The sequence below is a fragment of the Carlito syrichta genome, unplaced genomic scaffold, assembly GCF_000164805.1.
Source record: "Carlito syrichta isolate Samal-C Ts95f unplaced genomic scaffold, Tarsius_syrichta-2.0.1 Scaffold305319, whole genome shotgun sequence".
Classification (NCBI taxonomy): Eukaryota; Metazoa; Chordata; class Mammalia; order Primates; family Tarsiidae; genus Carlito; species Carlito syrichta.
In genome coordinates this window covers 103,149-119,305 of record NW_007249415.1, presented here as the reverse complement: position 1 = coordinate 119,305, position 16,157 = coordinate 103,149, and the positions used below count along the sequence as shown (strand labels likewise).

The 16,157-nt window shown below is 43.8% G+C and overlaps 3 protein-coding genes across 3 annotated transcripts in view; 1 reads left to right on the top strand and 2 right to left on the bottom strand.

Annotated features, from left to right (window-relative positions):
* Nucleotides 1–16,157, top strand: part of TSPEAR (thrombospondin type laminin G domain and EAR repeats) — a 201,016-nt gene that overhangs the window by 87,370 nt on the left and 97,489 nt on the right. The window lies entirely within an intron of this gene.
* On the bottom strand, nucleotides 188–976 carry LOC103263909 (keratin-associated protein 10-12-like). Its single transcript, XM_008061580.1, has one exon. The coding sequence runs from the start codon at nucleotides 974–976 to the stop codon at nucleotides 188–190; it is 789 nt and encodes a 262-aa protein (XP_008059771.1).
* LOC103263908 (keratin-associated protein 10-8-like) lies at nucleotides 7,766–8,461 on the bottom strand. Its single transcript, XM_021714197.1, has one exon. It carries the CDS (start codon nucleotides 8,459–8,461, stop codon nucleotides 7,766–7,768), a length of 696 nt encoding a protein of 231 aa, XP_021569872.1.

Here is a 16,157-nt window from a genome sequence, read left to right as displayed (position 1 = left end):
CCATGGTCTGAGATCAGGGGAGAAGCAAGTGGGCATCTCAGGTCCCAGACATGGTGGGCTGTGCGTGGGAAGGGTCTTTATCTGAGGTTGAGTTGTGCCGGAGGCTTCCAAGTACAGGCAGGGAGGGAGACTTGAACTTGGTTGGCCCTGCAGACTGTGCCCATCAGAACATATGTCTGCAGAGGACTCAGCAGGCTGGGCGGGAGCAGCTGGGCTGGCAGGAAGAGATGGGGGCACAGCAGGAGGAGGCGGGAACGCAGCAGGCAGGTCTGCACACGGGGCGGCAGAGGAGGGACACAGAGGAGGCTGGGCGGCAACAGCTGGGCTGGCAGGAGGAGGCAGGGGCACAGCAGCAGGGGACAGGCACACAGCAGGCGGGCCTGCACACGGGGTGGCAGAGGAGGGATACGCAGGAGGAAGGTCTGCAGCAGGAGGAGGGGCAGCAACTCGGCTGGCAGCTAGACTGCCGGCAGCACGAAGAGGAAGCCCCAGAGCAGGTGGGCACACAGCAGACAGGCTTGCAGGACACGGTCTTGCAGCACACGGGCACACAGCAGGGCTGCTGGCAGGGGGAAGAGGTACAGCAAGAGGGCTGGCAGCTAGACTGCTGGCAGCAGGAAGAGGATGCTCCAGAGCAGATGGGCCCACAGCAGACAGGCTTGCAGCAGATGAGCTTGCAGCAGACAGGAACACAGCAAGCTGGCTGGCAGCTAGACTGCTGGCAGCATGAGGGCGTGCAGGAGCTGGTGCAGGCTGACTGGCAGGGGCTGGACGCACAGCTCACTGGGGTGCAGATCAGGCTCAGGCAGGGGGCTGGGGCGCAGCAGCTGGGGGCACAGCAGGGGGGCTCGCAGCAGCTCTCTGGACAGTCGTCCACCTGCCAGGACTCGGAGCCAGAGTCACAGGACCCGGGAAGGCAGACCCGGCTGCCATAGCTCAGGTTGCTGGAGCAGACGGACATGGTGGATGCGGCCATGCTGAGGGTTGAGCTGGGAGAGGGTGCGAGTGAGTGAGGGACAGAGTGAGTTAGGGAATGAAGGTGTGAGTGAGAGAGTGAGGGTGCGAGGTGCTCTGGGCAGTCGGGCTTTTATACCTGGCCCAGGTATGTGTTGTTCTAGCCAGAGGCTCCACAAGCTTCCCCTTTCCTTGTTTATGTTTTGAACTGGATCCCAGGAGCCCTTATTAATTCTGGTCTGTTTACACAAGTGTTTGCTGAGCCTGTGAAATGCATGGTTAGGGTTGAGGGCTGTGTTGCTGCCCTGACCCCTAAGCAAACATCTCAGGGAACACCCATCTTCCTGGAGCCCTGCCAGCCACAGCCCATCTGCCAAGCTCTCTCTCTGTCTTGTTCAGGTGAGGAGACTTGTATCCCCCGTCTCTGTTCCTGGACCACATGGAGCTGGAAGTCCTGACAGAGTGAGGCCCCTCATTATGAGAGCTGCTCACCAACTGTAGATGCACCTCAGAAAGAAAGGAAGTGTGGAGGTTGGATAGACCAGCTAGAGAGAAAAGGGGCTAGTGGGAAGATCGACAAAGTGTCTCACACACACCACACAATGACAGATACGGAATATGTCAACAAATACCAAAGAGAACCATGATTCTTGAGGAACTTCCAATGTTCATCCAAAGGATTCCAGAAAGAGAGCAGCAGAAGGTAGAAACAGGAGAGCACGTCCCAGAGCTGAAGGGACACATGGATCTTCAAATTTGACATTTGACCAAACATGGGATAATATGCAGCAGTGCCTTTTCTTCCATTCCTGATATTGATAATTTTGTCTTTATCTTTTCCCAGTGAGTTTAGCTAGGTGGTAACTAGATTTATCTTTTGAATAAACAAGCATTAGTTTCATTTATTTTCACATTGTTTGCAACTTTCCACTTAATTGGTTTGTCCTTTGATCTTTATTATTTAATACTTTATGCCTGCTTTGGGCTTAGTTTAATCTTATTTTTCCACTAAATATTTTAGCTTATTCATGTCATTACATTTAAAGTGTATGTCTTGCAGGAAGCATAACTAGAATTAGTTATTTTATCCAATCTGACAGCCTCTGTTCCTTCTTCTCTCTTCTTCTTTGGGAACTCCAACTACACATATATGAGGTTACTTGAAATTTTCCATAGCTCACTAATGCTTTGTTTGGTTATTTTTCTTCTCTGTGTTTCATATTAGAGAGTTTCTATTGCTTTGTCTTCAAGTTCACTTTATTTTTCTTCTGCAGTGTTTATTTGGCTGTTAATCTCATCCAGTGTTATTTCTACCCCAGGCATCACAGTTTTCCTCTCTAGATGTTCTATTTGTGTTATTAAAAAGATCTTTCTCACCTTTGTTTAATATGGTTGATCTTTCTCTAACTTCTTGAACATATGGGATGGAGTTATGACTCTTCAATGTCCATGCTTACTAATTCTATGATCTGCAACAATCTGGGTTGTTTTCAATTGGTTTTATTCTAAGTATGTGTTATGTTTTCCTAGTTCCTTGAATGTCTAATAATTTATGAGTGGATACCCAACATGGTGAATTTTACCTTGTTGGGTGCTAATCTGGGTTGTTTTCAATTGGTTTTATTCTAAGTATGGGTTATGTTTTCCTAGTTCCTTGAATGTCTAATAATTTATGAGTGGATACCCAACATGGTAAATTTTACCTTGTTGGGTGCTGAACATTTTGTATCCCTAAGAATATTGTTCTAGAGCTCTGTTCTAGGAGGCAGTTCAGTTGCTTGGGAAGTTTATTCCTTTGAGTCTTGTATATAAGTTTTGTTAGGCAGCACTAGACCAATAGTTACTCTAGGGCTAACTATACACCCACTACTCAGTTACCTACCAAATGTCTGGAGCATGCTAGCATTTCCTACAATGGCAGGTAGGAGCAAGCACTGTACCTGGCTCTGCTGGATCTGGGGGTTATTTTCATCTATGTTCATTGGCCTCCCCAATTTCAGTCCCATGCACATTTACTGTTCACTACTCAAGAGAACACATAAGGGGAATGCTCTGTGGGTGTAGAGAGAACTCTCACTGCAGCTTTGCCTCTGTAGTTCTCTGTCCTAGGAACACTGGCTGCTCTGGTCTCTCCCAATGCCAAATTTATCACTGTAACTTGGGCTTCTCCTTCAGCACCATGGCCTGGAACCTTTCTCTAGGCAGAGAAGAGGGACAACTCTGAGATTCCATGCTTGTGTTCCTCTAGCAGGGAAGCCTCTGCTGTACTGCCTCAGGCCCAAGAGCCAAACATGTGTTCCATGATCTTGTTAAATGTTTTAGGTGACCCAGGTGAGAGGGTCAATCAAACCCCTCTGACTCCATCAAGGTTGGAAGTGAATTCTCTGTTCTTCTCACCTTTGTTTCTACTCCTAGTTGGCCTTCTGCCCTGGAAGGAAGCCCTGTGGTGGGTTCATTTCTAGAGTTCACAATAGCTGAAGTATTTCAGCTCTGTAAGACTTTCTTCCTCAGGCCCTGTATTCAGTGGCTGATGGATTGGTGGACCCTGCCCGGCCCAGTGGCTGTTCACACCCTGGCCTCACTTCCAGGAGTCCTGGGTTTCTGTACCCAGGCCACCGCTCCTTCAGTGTTCCACTCAGTGTCCTCCTGCACAGACCTCAGCTCCCAGCTTCCGATCCCTTCCCACTTGCATTTGGAACTTTGGGTGCTGTATTGTCATTTAATTTTGTCTTAAATGGAACTTATGGGTTTTTGTTTTTCTATTTGGTAAATCTGCCTGTTTTTATTCAAGATTTAAGGTGACTAAAATGCCTCAGGCAGCACAATTTTCCAGAATCCCCGAATATTCCTTCTTGATTCTAGTAGATGAAAGCTCACAGCAAAATGGAAATAGAAAGACTTGGTATAAACATAAAAACTATAGGCTGGGTGTGGCGGCTCATACCTATACTCCCAACACTTTGGGAGGCCAAGAAGAGGGAATTACCTGAGCCCACGGGTTCAAGACCAGCCTGGGCAACTAGGCAAGACCTCATCTCTTCAATAAATCAAAAGATCAACCAGGTGTGGTAACACATGCCTGTAGTTCCAGCTACTTGGAAGGCTGAGGTGGAAGGATCACCTGAGCCCAGTAGGTTGAGGCTGCAGCGACTGTGAGTGTGCCTCTGCACTCCAGCCTGTGTGACAGAGTGAGATTCCAACCCAAAAAAACACATAAATAAAAAAAAAGTTATCTACTTAAGATCCACAGCAAACACCATGTTTAGTGGTGAGCCTTGGAAGCATTTTCATGACAATCGGGCAATCAATGATGCATATAGTTCTATTCACATCATTCTGGGTGTTTATAGTAGAGTGGAAAAAGAAAAATGTAGCATAAATGCGAATTATAAAGACTGGAAATAAAAAGTTCAGTTCTCACTATTTTCAGAAGATGAGTTCATCTGCACACAAAATCCAAGAAAACCAACTGACAAACTGAAAGAATTAAGAAAAGAATTAAGAAAAGAATTTACAATGGAGCTAAAAATATTCCTTTATACTAAGACTATATATATCTATAAAACATTATAGAAATATTACCTATAACATATATGCTAAGATAACATAAGAGCAAAACTCTTCCCATTCACACTAGCAAAACATCCCTATGAAATCCCAAGGATTGAGGAGTGGAAGTGGGGTGATGAAGAGACTCTCTTTTTCCTGGTACTTACTTTCGTTGCAAAATAATGGACTTTTTAAAGCAAAACTAACAATGACTGCGGGGTTGGGACAGTGCAGGAGTATGTGCCGTCAATAAACACAGGACACAAGGGCCATTCTACTCACATGTCACTGGTGCAGACATGGAAGCAGCTCATCAGCAATTTCAGTTCCACTGTCTTTTCCAACATATCTCTGGTTTGTTTTTTCCCTTCTTTACCAATTGCTGATCTGCCTATAGAATATAAAAACATTTAATTTTTGAAGCAAAAATTGGGTACAATTACGAGTCAAAATTGCAAACGATTTTGAAGAAATCATCTAGCATTGCAATTTGGTGAATGTCTTTTCTCATTCAAAGTTTCCCTGGTTCTTGGTATCAATGACTTTCAATTAAATCCTGAACATGCTGGGGATGGTGGCTCAAGCTATAATCCCAGTACTTTGGGAGGCCGAGGTGAGAAGATTGCCTGAGCCAACGGTTTAAGAACAGCCTTGGCAACTTGGTGAGACATCATCTCTACAATAAAAATTTTAAAATTAACTAGGCGTGGTAGCACGTAGTTCTGGCTACTTGAAAGGCTGAGGCAAAAGGATTACCTGAGCCCAGTATGTTGTCGCTGGGATGGCAGTGAGTGTGCCACTGCACTCCAGTCTGGGCAATAGAGTGAGACTCCAACTAAAAAAAAAATCCTTGACATGTGGGCACAAAGAAAAAAGAAAAGAAAACCCAAGATATTACTCCAGTAGAAATATGTTAGATTTATGGTCAACCTACAGGAGAAAAAGATAAAATTCTAAGTGGACATACTTTACTATGTAACTGTGAGGCAAAACTTAAAATTACAGTTTTGTACTAAGTAGTCAAAAGCTCAATGTAATCCCAATCAAAATGCCAGCAGGTTTTAAGATAACTTGAAATGCTATCTAAAATTAATTGAGAAAGAGGATAGATACAAGATATAACTAAAATTTTAGAAATAAGAAAAAGTAAGCCGGGCTCGGTGGCTCAGCCTATAATCCCAAGCTTTGAGAGGCCGAGGTGAGTGAATTGCCTGAGCCCGTGGGTTCGAGACCCACCTGGGCAAGTTGGCCAGACCTCATCTCTACAATAAATCAAAAAAATGAGCCGGGCGTGGTAGCGCACGCCTGTAGTTCCAGCTACTCGGAAGGCTGAGGCGGAAGGATCGCCGGAGCCCAGCAGGTCGAGGCTGCGGTGGCCAGGAGCGTGCCTCTGCACTCCAGTCTGGGCGACAGAGTGAGACTCCAACTCAAAGAAATAAAAAATAAAAATAAAATAAAATAAGAAATAGGACAGTGATGCCTGCCTTATCAACAATTAAAACATTTCCAAACCTAAGTGGATAGAACATCCTGGAACGGGTGCTAGGCTAGATCGAGACACACATGGAAGTAAATGGAGATGTCAGAAGCCGACAGCACAGGAACTTTTATAAGATGAAGGAGGGACAGGAAGAATAGACTAGCTTTTTAACAATCGGCTACTGAGGGGTGGGAAAAATGATATTTCAAACCTCACACAAGTCATACTAACAATGGGACGCAAAGCTAAATCCAAACAGTAATATGAGAAAAGTTCTCGCACATTGAGAGGATACGTTCCCAACCTCAAGGCTGTGCTATCAAGAGGCAATGCCTGGTGGAAAATGTGGGACTGCGGGTGATGGACTGAGGATGCCAGCCCTGAATCCACAAGAAAGGCACGAATACAACATAGGGAAGATGAACAGGCCATGTGGAAGGAAACAGTGTGGGTTACATGTACTTAGGACGTGTGGATCCTAGCAACCGTCCAAGTTGGGCCCAGGACCAAGGACAAAGTCAAGAGCTAGTCAGGCTGAGCCAGGGTTGGGTTGGTTCCTGAGCCCCTGACAGGGCAGTGGGCAGCAGTCACTCAGAGATCACGCCTTGAGTCTGTGTTCCTCTTTATTGCATTTTGGCTTCCTATGGCCACGGCAGAGCCACGGGCCCTCAGGCTCCCAGCATGAGGGGCACTATGGGGTGCCTCTCAGCATCCTGGGTGCTGGCGTTCGTCAGCAATGGCTGTCCAGGCAGGATAGTGTCGTGATCTCTGGGGGACCCAGGAAACCTTCAAGGCTGAGGACAGCCCTGTGACCACTCCCCAGTGTAGTGGCGCCTGATACGCTGCTGTTCTTACCGTGTTCCCCAAGGATGACCTTCCTATAGGAAGCTCATGCTTCCTACGTAGACCAAGTATTGCAAAGAGTTTGGCAACCACTGTCCATGTAGGGACACATGGATCATCACTGGGAGCCACGACTCTACATTCCTACACCCCTGCGTGGGCCCTGGTGCTCCCCGTGGAGGACTGAGAAGTGCCCTGACTTCAGGGAATCCTAATAGTATGTAAGTAATGCATCTGTTTCAATCAGGTCATTGATCTCCTATGGACTTGGAGCCACTCCTTTCTCTCTCCCATCATGTTTCTGCTGAACATGAAACCTGCAGGCAGACAGGACACCAGGGAGGGTGACCAGGCCCATAGACTGAAGGGTAGGATGGCCCAGGCAGGACAGCTGGTGGGATCAGGCCAAGGGATTAGGAGAGCCCACAGACCAGGGCATGACTGGGGACACCAGCCTCAGAAAGCCCTGGATACCAGGGCCGGGCAGTAACTGAGCCTTCCTGAGCATAGCTGTGTGTTCCACCTGGTGATCCACCCTGAGGAGTGAGGCCACCATCCCTGTGATTTCTAGGATGAGTCACTCACTCCTAGATGTATACATGGCTGGAGAGAACCACTGCTCTAAATCACAGGTCCCTCATGAGCACGGAGGAAGAGAGAATTGGTGAGCAAGTGAGTTTATTGGGAAGCCCAGGGAGGGGCTGGCAGGTCATGTTGAGGCTAGGTGACCCTCAGCAGAAGACTTTGGGGATGGAAGGTGACAAAAGGCAGGTGGACACCTCCTGGGAGGCAAGAGCTGGGAGGAGAGAGGACAGGGGCTCCTGGGAGCAAAGTGGGAGGTCACATCAGCACAGGGGAGACACGGGGACCCGTCCAGGTTGGGGTAGCACCTAACTCAGGTTGGGACCTGAGCCCGACTGGTCCTGGAGTATGTGCCCATCAGCACATCTGTCCTGAGGAGAGGCTGCAGCAGGCTGGGCGGAAGCATGGAGGGCGGTAGAGAAGGGACATGCAGGAGGCTGGGCAGCAGCAGCTGAACAGAGAGGAGGAGGTGGGGGCAGAGCAGTTGGGAACGGGCACACAGCAGGCAGGCCTGCACACAGGTCGGCAGAGGAGGGACACGCAAGAGGAAGGTCTGCAGCAAGAGGAGGGACAGCAAGCTGGCTGGCAGCTAGACTGTTGGCAACAGGAAAAGGAAGACCCAGAGCAGACAGGTATCCAGCACAGGGGCTTGCAGCACACGGGCATGCAGCGGGGCTGCCGGCAGGGGGAAAAGGAACAGCAAGCTGGCTGGCAGCTAGACTGCTGGCAGCACAAAAAGGAACAGCAAGCTGGCTGGCAGCTAGACTGCTGGCAGCACGAGGGAATGCAGGAGCTGGTGCAGCCTGACTGGCAGGGGCTGGACACACAGCTTACTGGGGTGCAGACCAGGCTCAGGCAAGGGGCTGAGGCACAGCAGCTGGGGGTACAGCAGGAGGGTTCGCAGCAGGTCTCCTGACAATTATCCACCTTCCAGGAGGAGCCAGTGCAAGGGCTGGGGGAGCAGACCCGGCTGCCACAGCTCATGTCACTGGAGCAGACGGATATGGTGGATGCAGCAATAATACAGGTCCTGAAGCAGCATGTGTCAGCCATGATGGGGAGTTGGGGGGGGCAGCTGAAGTGTGTGAGTGGTGGTGTGAGGTGTGAGGTCCTCTGGCTGTTGAGATTTTTTTACCCTGCTGAGTGCATTCTCCTCACAGGAGTCTCATGAGATTTCCCTTTTCTTGTTGGGGCTCAGATTTTGTTTCCTGACAACCCTAATTAGTTTACTTGCTGTGAAGTGTTTGTTGTCACAGCCCCAGGACTTCCGCATGTGACTGGGTGACGATGGGTCACCTGGAGGTGTATTTGTGCCCCAGGAGCAAACACGGTGGTGCAGTGTGTGTTGGTGGAGCTGGAGATGAGTGGGTCATGAACTGGTGTGTCTGGAAAACCTGGCTTCTCTTCCCCCTCTCTTTACTTGTGTATCTTTGGTGTGGTTCTTGTCTTGGGGTATTTTTGCATCAACAAAGGCTCCTCACCTGTCCCGGTCCCCTCTTGCACTGAACGATGGGTGTCGTGGCCAGGAATGCCTCCAGCTCCCACCCTGCCACCTCCACCTGCTCTATCTGCAGACTGGCAGGGTGTCCTCCGCTCGTTCTGGTGCACATCACTCTTGTTGTCCAACCCAGACACTGCTCTTAGGTCTCCTATTTATCTCACTATTACTAAACAACACACACATTCTGTTATTTCTTGCATTTTTAGCTTCAGATATGGTCTGATTTCTTATTATGGAGGAAAGTACTTCCTTCTGTTTATCAGCAGCCCCATGAAAGTTTCCTTTTCTCCCATCCTCAGAAGGCAGTCATCTCTCATATTTGGCTAAATCAGTGTTCATAATGTGTATGGTTTTAATCACGTGAGTATTGTTCATAGCCAAGTGTGTATAGTGAAACCAGATTTTAATTTTCCTACTTGTACATGTGTTATGTGTATTTTTTCCCTCTTGGAGTTAACAATCGCTCCTCTCCAAACTCTCTGACTCATTTATCCTCAAGATTCACTCAAGAGGTTCAGATATAATAACTTATCAGTTTCATTTACTACATGGAACAGCTCTCTTGAAATGCTCTTTCTTCATGGACCAGTGTCTTCTGGTGCACAAGTGCATGGGTGTCCAGGTGCATGGGTGTGCTTTCCCTGTTGTCTTTGGATTTTCCTCATTTGTCTCCTGTGATGAGCCTATTATTTCCTGGATGCCTTGTATTTTTCTTTCTGGGTTTATGTTCTTGTTTTGATGGAGCACATCCTGCAGTAGCTTTTGAAAAATGAGTGTGTGAGAGATTATATATTTTTGAGTCTTAGCATGCCTAAAAATGTCTTTATTCTGCCCTTATGCTTGATTAATATTTAGCTGGATACAATCTTCTGGACTGGGAAGATTTCCCTCTAGAATGTTTTGTGGAACATTTCCAGAGTCTTAAAAGATCTCTTGTGCTGTTTCTCAGTTAACCTCTCCCCTCCCCCACAAGTACTAATCACTGTTCCACCTTCTCTTCACAATGGTTAGGGATGCCTGGTATATGGTCTCTGTTGTTTTAGCTCCCGTTCTTCAGCAAAATGTCTGTGAGAAGCACCACCTTGCTTCATGCATCAGTAGTTCACTCTTTTTTGGGGGGCTGTGCTGTAAGTCATTGCATGAAATCCTACTACGTGTCATTTCTCCATTCTCTTTCCCAATGTTGGAGATTTAGATTGTATCCAAATTCTGGCTGAGATTAGTAGTGCTGTTGTAAAAGTTCTTGTACACTTTTTGGTTGATATATTAGTAGTGCTGTTGTAAAAGTTCTTGTACACTACATGTCATATCTCCATTCTCTTTCCCAATGTTGGAGATTTAGATTGTATCCAAATTCTGGCTGAGATTAGTAGTGCTGTCGGAAAAGTTCTTATACACTTTACTAATTTCTTTTCATCATATACCAAAAAGTAGAATTGCTGGATCATAGATAGTCATATGTTTATTTCAGCATATACTATCCAACAACATTCTGAAGAAATTTACATCCTCACAAGTCAATTTTATGATTCCAGTTATTGTATATACACAATGTGGTCCTGTCAGTCTTTTGATATTTTGTGTATTTTGGAAGGTGTGTAGGAATATCACATAGTTACCATGAGTTGCATATTTCTGATGAGTCAAGCTACTCATTGACCCTTGTTTTCTTGTGAGAGAGCTGTTAAGGTCATTTGCTTGCATTTTTTTTTTTACATTTTTTTATTTTAAAGATGTGGGGTACAATTCAGGGTTAGGTATATAAATATTCATTATGCAGGTACACTTGCTGATGAGGTGTGCCCCTCCCTCCCCTGGCAGTTTCCCACTATTGCCAATCCCTTACTTATAGTATTATGATAATTTGCCTGTGTTTTTAAATGGGTTTATTTGTATTTCTCATTGATTTGTAGACATTTATTATATATTCTGAATATGAATTCTTTATCAAATTTATGCAACAGTGTGTCGGTAAATGTTTAATTATGAACTCTCTGTAAAACATAAACAAAAACCCTGTGTGTCGTCTCTGTCATTGCAATTCTTTCCAATGAAGTTCTTTGGCATTGCAATTTTGCCATAGCTGAGTTCAAGTTCCCAATGTAAAGTTACTGAACAAAGAGCTGGGAAGAGAGAGGTGCATAATCAGCTCCCATGAGCCTGTTAAGAAGGCTTCTGTGTACCACTGGATATGTGAATTGCAAATGGCTCCTCCAAGTCTGGGGCTTAAAAATAAAGTTTAAAACGTACGCATTTAAAAGTTTCCATTTGATGAGTTTTGGGAAAAGTACTCACCCATGTAACCACTTCCACAAACAAGATCTGGAACTTTCCATCATCCCAAATTTTCCAGGTGTACTTTTCACAGTTAATTCCCTTCTGGCCTTGCCCAGGAAACTACAGATCTTTCCTCTGTTTCAAATAGGGTTGTCTTTTCTAGAAGTATATATTACAATTGACCCTTAAACAACATAAGTTTGAACTGTGCAGGCTCACTTACATGAGGACTTTGTTTAATAAATATTTGGAAAATTCTTTGGAGTTTGTGACAATTTGAAAGACAAACCACATAGCCTAAAAGTATTAAAAAATTTAAGTAAAAGTTACATATGTCATGAATGCATAACTTATATGTAGATGCTTGTCTATTTAAAAACATTTACTGCAGCCGGGCTCGGTGGCTCAGCCTGTAATCCTGCGCCTTGGGGGGCTGGGGTGGATTGCCTGAGCCCGTGGATTCAAGACCCGCCTGGGCAACTTGGCGAGACCTCATCTCTACAATAAACCAAAAATTAACCAGGTGTGGTAGTGCGTGCCTGTAGTTCCAGCTACTTGGAAGGCTGAGGCGAAAGGATCGCCGGAGCCCAGCAGGTTGAGGCTGTGGTGGCCGGGAGCAGCCACTGCACTCCAGTCTGGGAGACAGAGTGGGACTCCAACTCAAAAAAAAAAAAATTTACTGCCATAAAATGTGCACAAATTTATTATAAAAAATTAAAATTGATCAAAACTTACACACACAAACACAGCTCACACATGGCACCATTTGCAGTCAGGAGAACTGTAAACAAATATAAAGATGCAGTATTAAATTATAACTGCATAAAATTACTAGTAGAGCATACTGTACTACAGTAGTAATTTTATATGCAAATCCTGTTGCTATTGCGGTGAGCTCAATTGTTGCAAGTATCCACTTAAAATGCCATGTGATAGTCATCATCTCCATGTAAGTAGTTTGTCTCTCTAGGAAATTTTGTATCATACTAATAGTGATCTTTTGTGATTCTCATGTATTTTTTTAAAAACATGTTTAGTACAATGCCAAAAACCTTAAAAACACCCTGAAAACCATACAAAATGCTGCTGGTGGTGCTGAAAGTGATCCCAATAAGCAGACAAAAATCATATTGCAAGAAAAGTTGGCTTTCTTGATACATACCATAGATTGAGTTCTTCAGCTGCAGTTACCACTGTTTCAAGATAAATGAATCCAGTGTAAGGACCATTGAAAAAAAAAGAAAAGGAAATTCGTGATACCAGCACTGCAGATTTTTTTGTGAAATACATTTTTTTAAAAGTTGGAATTTCACTCTATCGCCCAGGCTGGAGTGCAGTGGCATGCTCACAGCCACCACAGCCTTGACCTTCTGAGCTCAGGTGACCTTTCCAGCTCAGCCTTCCAAGTAGCTGTAACTACAGGTGTGCACCACCATCCCTGGCTAATTTTTTAAATTTATTATAGAGATGAGGTCTCGCCATGTTGCCCAGGCTGGTCTCTAACCTGTGGGCTCAGGCAATACTCTTACCTTGGCTTCCCAAAGTACTGGAACTATAGGTGTGAGCCACTGCACCCAGCCGTGAAATACACTTTTCTTTTGTATTGAAAATGCAGCTTTCATGTGGGTGCAGGACTGATATAAGAAAAGCATACCTGTAGACTCTAATAGCATTCATGAAAAAGTGAAGTCATTATGTGGCAACTTAAAGTCAAAGGAAGGTGATGGATCTAAAGCTGGAGAACTTAATGCCAGCAAAGCCTGGTTTGATCATTTTAGAAAGAGCTTCGGCTTAAAAAGTGTCCAGATAACAGGAGAAACAGCTCCTGCTGACCAAAAGACAGCACCGTTCCCAGATGTCATTATGAAAATCATGGAGGAAAAAGGATATCTACTTGAAGAGGTGTCTAATGCAGACAAAAGTGCCCTATTTTGGGGGGAAATTTCCACAAAATATTTTTATTAGTAAGGAAGATAAGAGAGCACTAGGATTTAAGACAGGCAGGGATAGGTTAACTGTACTATTTTGTGCAAATTCAGTTGGGTTTATAATCAGGACTGCCCATTTGTATAACACTTCTAACCCCTGATCCTTGAAGGGAGAAGATCAATACCAGCTGCCAGTCTCTTGGCTGTACAACAAGAAGGCCTGGACAATGAGAACACCTTTTCTGGATTGGTTCCATTGATGCTTTGACTCTGAAGTCAGAAAGTACCTGGAATTGTCCTTTAAAGTTTGTCTGATATTAAGCAATTCCCTTGCTGCCCAAAACCTCATAAATTCAACACTGAAGATGTCAAAATGGTCTACTTGCCCCCTAACTACGTGTCCCTAATTATGTCTCTAGATCAGGGGTTTGTGAGGACCTTTAGGTTCATTATATACAGTACTCTGTGGAAAAGACTATCAACACTGTGGAAGAGAATCCTGATGGATAGGACATCATGAAAGTCTGGAAGGATTACACCATTGGAGATGCCACTGTTATTGAGAAAGCTGTGAAAGCCATCAGGCCCCAAACAATAAATTCCTTCTGGAGAAAACTGTGTCTAGATGTTGCACACAACTTCATAGGGTTTACAGCAGAGTTAGTCAAGGAACTCATGAAGGAGATTATAGCTATGGCAAAAAAGGTAAGGGGGATGTTGAATGTTTCAAGATATGGAGCTTGAAGAAATTAAAGAGACATCATAACAGACATCACACCAGAGGAATTACCAGAAGATGATTTGATGGATCTGAGGGCCTAACCAGTGCCAGGTGAGGAGGAAGTAGACATAGAAGAAGCAGTGCCAGAAAACAAACTGACACTAGAAAATCTGGCCAGAGGGTTTCGATTATTCAGGACTGCTTCTGACTTCTTTTACAACGTGAACCTTTCTATAATACAGGCACTGAAACCAAAGAATAATTGGTATTGCATAGAAACAATTTTAGAGAAATGAAATAGCAAAAATCAGACAGAAATTATAACATGTTTTCATAAAGTTACACTGAATGTGCCTGCCTCTCCTGCCCCCGCTTCCACTTCCTCCACCTCTCTTGCTTCTGATACCCCTGAGGCAGCAAGACAAAGCCCCACACTTCTCAGTCTCCTCAATGTGAAAATGATAAGGATGAAAATTCCTATGATGATTCACTTCCACTTAATGAATTATGAATCTATTGTCTCTTCCTTATGATTTTCTTAATAACATTTTCTTTTCTCTATCTTTGATGCTAGAATACAGTGTATAATACATGTAACATATAAAATACGTGTTAATCAGCTGTCTATGTTATCAGTAGGGCACCCAGTCAATAGTAGGCTATTAGTAGTCACGTTTTTGAGGAGTCAAAAGTTACACATGGATTTTTTATTCCCAAAGAGGGAGTCTGTGCCCTTAAACCTGTGTTGTTCAAGGGCCAACCATATATATTCTTTGGGTCTGGCATATATAATTACATATCTCCATGTTATTGCATGCATCAATGTTTTGTTCCTTTTTGTATTAAGCAGTATTTCATTGTGTGGATATAGCACAATCTGTTAATCCATTCAACTGTTGATTGACATATGCCTAGAACTGACAAAAAGCTCTTTGAACATTTGTGGACAATCTTTGTATGGGCATCTGGCTTCATTTCTCTTGGGTAAATACACAGGGGTGGGATGTTTGGGTCATGTGTAAGTGTACGTTTAATGTCAAAGAGACTACCAAACTGTTTTTCAGAGTGGTTTTACCATTATACATTCCCACCCCAGCAAATGCATGAGACTTCCATATCCCCGCATAATCACTGATTTGGTATTGTTAGTCTTTTAATTTGAGTCATTTAAATGGATATATCATGATGTTAATGATGTCTTTTGAGGAAAAGAAGTTCTTGATTTTAATAAAATCCAATTTATTAATTTATTCTTTATATTTACTCCTGTTTCCCAATAACTTGCCACCCCAATATCATGAAGACATTCTCCTATGTATTCTTCTAGATCTTTATTATTTTTATTTTATTTGTTGCTCTTTTAAATTTATTTATTTTAAATGGACAAATAATAGTTGTGTATATTTGTGGGGTATTATGTGATGTTTTGATCTATCTATACATTGTAGAAAGATTAAATCAAGGTAATTAGCATATCTATCATCTCACCAATTTACCTTTTTTGTGGTGAGAACACTAAAAACTTATTTTTTAATCGATTTTGAAAATACAATAGTATATTAACTGTGGTCGCCATGTAGTGCAATAGATCACTAAAACATTTCTCCAGTCTGAAACTTGTTACCCTGGTCCTGAATTATCACTTGGTTCCCTTTTATTATTATCCCTCTTTTCTCCTCCAACCCAACCACTGTCTCTGGTAGCCACCTTTCTGGTCTCTGTTTTTATGGGATTGATTTTTAAGATCCCATGTGTAAGTGAGATAATACAATATTTGTCATTATCTGTCTGGCTTATTTCACTTAGCATAACGTCCTCCAGGACAATCATATGGCTGAATGTATTCCAATTCGCATGTTTTAATCCATTCATCTGTTGATAGACACTTAAGTTGCTTTCATATCTTAGCTATTGTGAATATTGCTGTGGCAAACATGGAAGGACAGATATCTCTTCAACAGGATAACTTTAGTTCCTTTTAAATAAATGCCCAGCAGAGAAATTGCTGGGTCACATGGGAGTTCTATTTTTAGTTTTTTGTGGAGCTGCCATCCTATTTTCTTAAATGACTGTATTAATGTTCCCATCAACAATGCACCAACTTTCCTCTTCTCCACGTTTTTACCAATGGTTACTATCATTAGACTTTTTGATAAGAGCCATTCTAACAGGAGTGAAATGATATCTCACTGTGGTTTTAATTTGTGTTTTCCTGATGATTAGTGATGTTGCATATTTTTAATAAATATACCTGGTAGCCATTCGAATGGCTTTTTTTTTCTTTTTTTCTTTTTGAGAAATGTTTGTTTAGGTCTTTTGCTT

Excerpts from the sequence above, each read along its gene's own strand:
- LOC103263909 (XM_008061580.1), bottom strand. The coding sequence starts at position 976 with ATGGCCGCATCCACCATGTCCGTCTGCTCCAGCAACCTGAGCTATGGC.
- LOC103263908 (XM_021714197.1), bottom strand. The coding sequence starts at position 8,461 with ATGGCTGACACATGCTGCTTCAGGACCTGTATTATTGCTGCATCCACC.